Genomic DNA, 3,187 nt, shown 5'->3' on the forward strand with positions numbered 1-3,187 from the left:
AAATTAGAAAAAAAAGCAGAGAGTATTCTTGATTCAACAGCGGTGCACTTAAGAAATCATTGGGAGGTAGGATTGCTGTGGGAAAAGGAACACGTAAATTTCCCCAATATCCGAGAAAACGCATTCACCCGACTGAAATCAGTTGAACGTAAAATGGATAAAGACGATGACTACTCAAAGAGATATTGTGCCCAAGTGGACCATTTAATAGCATCAGGTTATGCAAAGAAAATAACTGAACCAATTAATGACTGTTGGAATTTATGGTATCTTCCTCATTTTGGTGTTGAGAATCCAGAAAAATCTAAGAAATTACGACTTGTTTTTGACGGAGCTGCAAAAAACTAATGGACTTAGTTTAAAAGATAATTTACTGACCGGTCCAGATTTGATCAACTCATTATTCGGTGTGCTGCTTCGATTTAGGCAAAGGAAGGTCGCAACAAAAGGAGATAAACGCGAGATGTTCTTACAAATTAAGATCAGAGAACAAGATCAACCTGCACAGATGTTTCTTTGGCGAGAAACTAATCGTGACCAACAACCTAATACATATGTGATGACATCAATGCTTTTTGGTGCGGCCTTATCACCCTACACCGCTCAATACGTAATGCGTAAGAACGCAGCAACATTTGAGCCCCTCTACCCGAAAGCTGTTAACTCAATAAATAGGAAGCATTATGTCGATGATTACCTTGATAGTTTTGACAGCATCGAAGAAGCAATCGATATAGTTAAAGCTGTAGTACATATTCACAAAAAAGGGGGATTTGAAATAAGAAATTGGTCAAGTAATGAGACAAAATTATTAAAGGAGTTACCGAACTCAGCACAGAACACCGAGAACATCGATCTTACGGTGGGACAGGCACCAGTTGAAAAGACTCTAGGTTTAAAGTGGAATCCCATAATAGATACAATATCCTTCGATTTAAACTTTAAAAAAATACCAACAGATCTCATACAAGGACAGCGCATACCATCTAAACGAGAAGTATTGAGCATAGTTATGTCTATGTTTGACCCCCTAGGATTACTAATACCTTACACCATTCGCAACAAAATATCGCTGCAAGAAATTTGGCGTAGCGGAATTACATGGGACGAAAACCTAAAAACTCGAGACTTTATTCTATGGAAAGAATGGATCTCTGACCTAGGCAAAATAAAAAGCTATCAAATACCTCGAGCATATTGTGGATCAGCGATTGTGCCTGATGATTTAGAGCTTCATATCTTCTGTGATGCCAGCGATAAGGCATATTCGGCAGTAGCATATCTTCGAAGTCAAGATAAAGAGAACAAAATTCAGATTCCTTTCATTGCTGGAAAGGCGAGGGTCGCTCCATTGAAGCCAGTATCAACTCCACGTATGGAGCTACAGGGAGCGCTGCTGGCTACCCGCTTAGAAGACACAATCTCGAAGGAACTCGAACTAAAATTAAACAGGCTATTCTTCTGGACCGACTCGCGCACTGTGTTGGGTTGGATACTCTCTGATTCTCGAAAGTATTAAACGTTCGTTTCACATCGCCTCGGTAAAATAGACGAGTTAAGCAATGTGGAGGAATGGCGATGGACTCCCAGCAAGTTAAATTCTGCAGACTGTGCTACTAAAGTCGTAGGAACAATAAAAAGTTGTATGGACAAGTGGTTACAAGGACCAGAATTTCTAAGTAGACCAAAAGCAGAATAGCCGGAGCAAACATGGAAAGGTCGCTCCGTGGAACCAACTACTCAAAGAAAGAAAGAATTTTCAGCGGCAATTTACGTGAATATAATATTAGAAAGTCCAAAAATCACTAATTTCAGTAAGTGGTTATGTTTAATTCGAAGCACGGCGTTACTGTTATCTGCAGTGAGAATATGCAAAGATGAAGAATCTAAAACATTAACCGCCGAGTACTTGGACAAAGCCGAAGAAGATGTTTTAATAAAGGTACAATTAGAAGATTTCCGAGATGAAATCCAATCTATAATGGAGAAAAAACCAACCCCTAAGGGAAGTCGAATAAAAGGACTCACTTATCTAATCGCTGTAGATGGGATCTTAAAGGTAGATAGTCGTATAAAGGCAAGCAAAAATACTCCGGATACGGTAAAAGCACCAATAATACTGGACGGAAAACATCATTTAACTCGGCTATTGGTTCAATATTATCATGAGCGTTTTCACCATGGATCTACGGAAACTGTAGTGAATGAATTACGGCAGAAGTATTGGATCATAAAAATACGCCCGACAGTAAAATCTGTAGTTTCATGCTGTAAATTTTGTCGTTTAAAATATGCAATTGCGGAACAACCCCGAACGGGTGATATGCCAGAAGCAAGGCTTGGACACCATCAACGGTCCTTTACCTACTGTGGGGTTGATTATTTTGGACCGATGCAGGTGACTATTGGACGAAGACGTGAGAAGCACTGGGAAGTTCTCTTCACATGCTTGACCACTCGAGCAGTACATCTGGAACTGGCATCCTCTTTGTCCACTGACTCAGCGATTATGGCTCTTCAGAGGATGAGTAACCGGCGGGGAACTCCGTCTGAAATACATTCAGACAACGGTACTAATTTTACCGGAACAAACAAGGAATTAAAAAATGCTATTAAAGACATAGATCTCGAGAAATATAAAAATCACTTAACTAATTTAAGAATAACATGGCGATTCATCCCGCCAAGTGCACCACATATGGGTGGTAGCTGGGAGAGACTTGTTAGGAGTGTAAAGAGAGCATTATCCACAACCTTAAACGAAAAAGCACCAAAGGAAGAAGTTTTAAAGACCCTACTCACAGAAGTGAAGCACACTGTGAATAGCAGACCACTAACCCATGTCTCTGTTGATCACCGAGATCAGGAATCACTCACTCCGAACCACTTCTTAATAGGAAATGGGGTGAATTCAGTTCAGAAGATCTGAATCTACGAAAAAATTGGAGGGTTACCCAAGGATTGGCCGACATGTTTTGGGGAAGATGGCTAAAGGAATATTTGCCACATATGGTGGTTAGAAAATGCTGGAATCGGGAGGTTCGAAAACTAATGACAAAAGACATCGTTCTTATTGTGGATCCTAATATGACAAGGAACGTATGGCCCAAAGGAAGGATAGTAACCACTTATCCAGGAAAAGATGGACGCATACGAGTGGTCGACGTTTTCACCAGAGGAAAAATTC

At 40.3% G+C, this 3,187-nt stretch overlaps 1 protein-coding gene across 1 annotated transcript; it reads left to right on the forward strand.

Moving 5' to 3' along the window:
- The first annotated feature begins 463 nt into the window (after nt 1–463).
- LOC122498926 lies at nt 464–2,929 on the forward strand. Its single transcript, XM_043606926.1, has 2 exons — nt 464–1,512; nt 1,816–2,929. The coding sequence occupies exons 1-2, from the start codon at nt 464–466 to the stop codon at nt 2,927–2,929; spliced, it is 2,163 nt and encodes a 720-aa protein (XP_043462861.1).
- Nucleotides 2,930–3,187: the final 258 nt, after the last annotated feature.

Source organism: Leptopilina heterotoma, unplaced genomic scaffold (assembly GCF_015476425.1).
Source record: "Leptopilina heterotoma isolate Lh14 unplaced genomic scaffold, ASM1547642v1 Lhet_161, whole genome shotgun sequence".
Classification (NCBI taxonomy): Eukaryota; Metazoa; Arthropoda; class Insecta; order Hymenoptera; family Figitidae; genus Leptopilina; species Leptopilina heterotoma.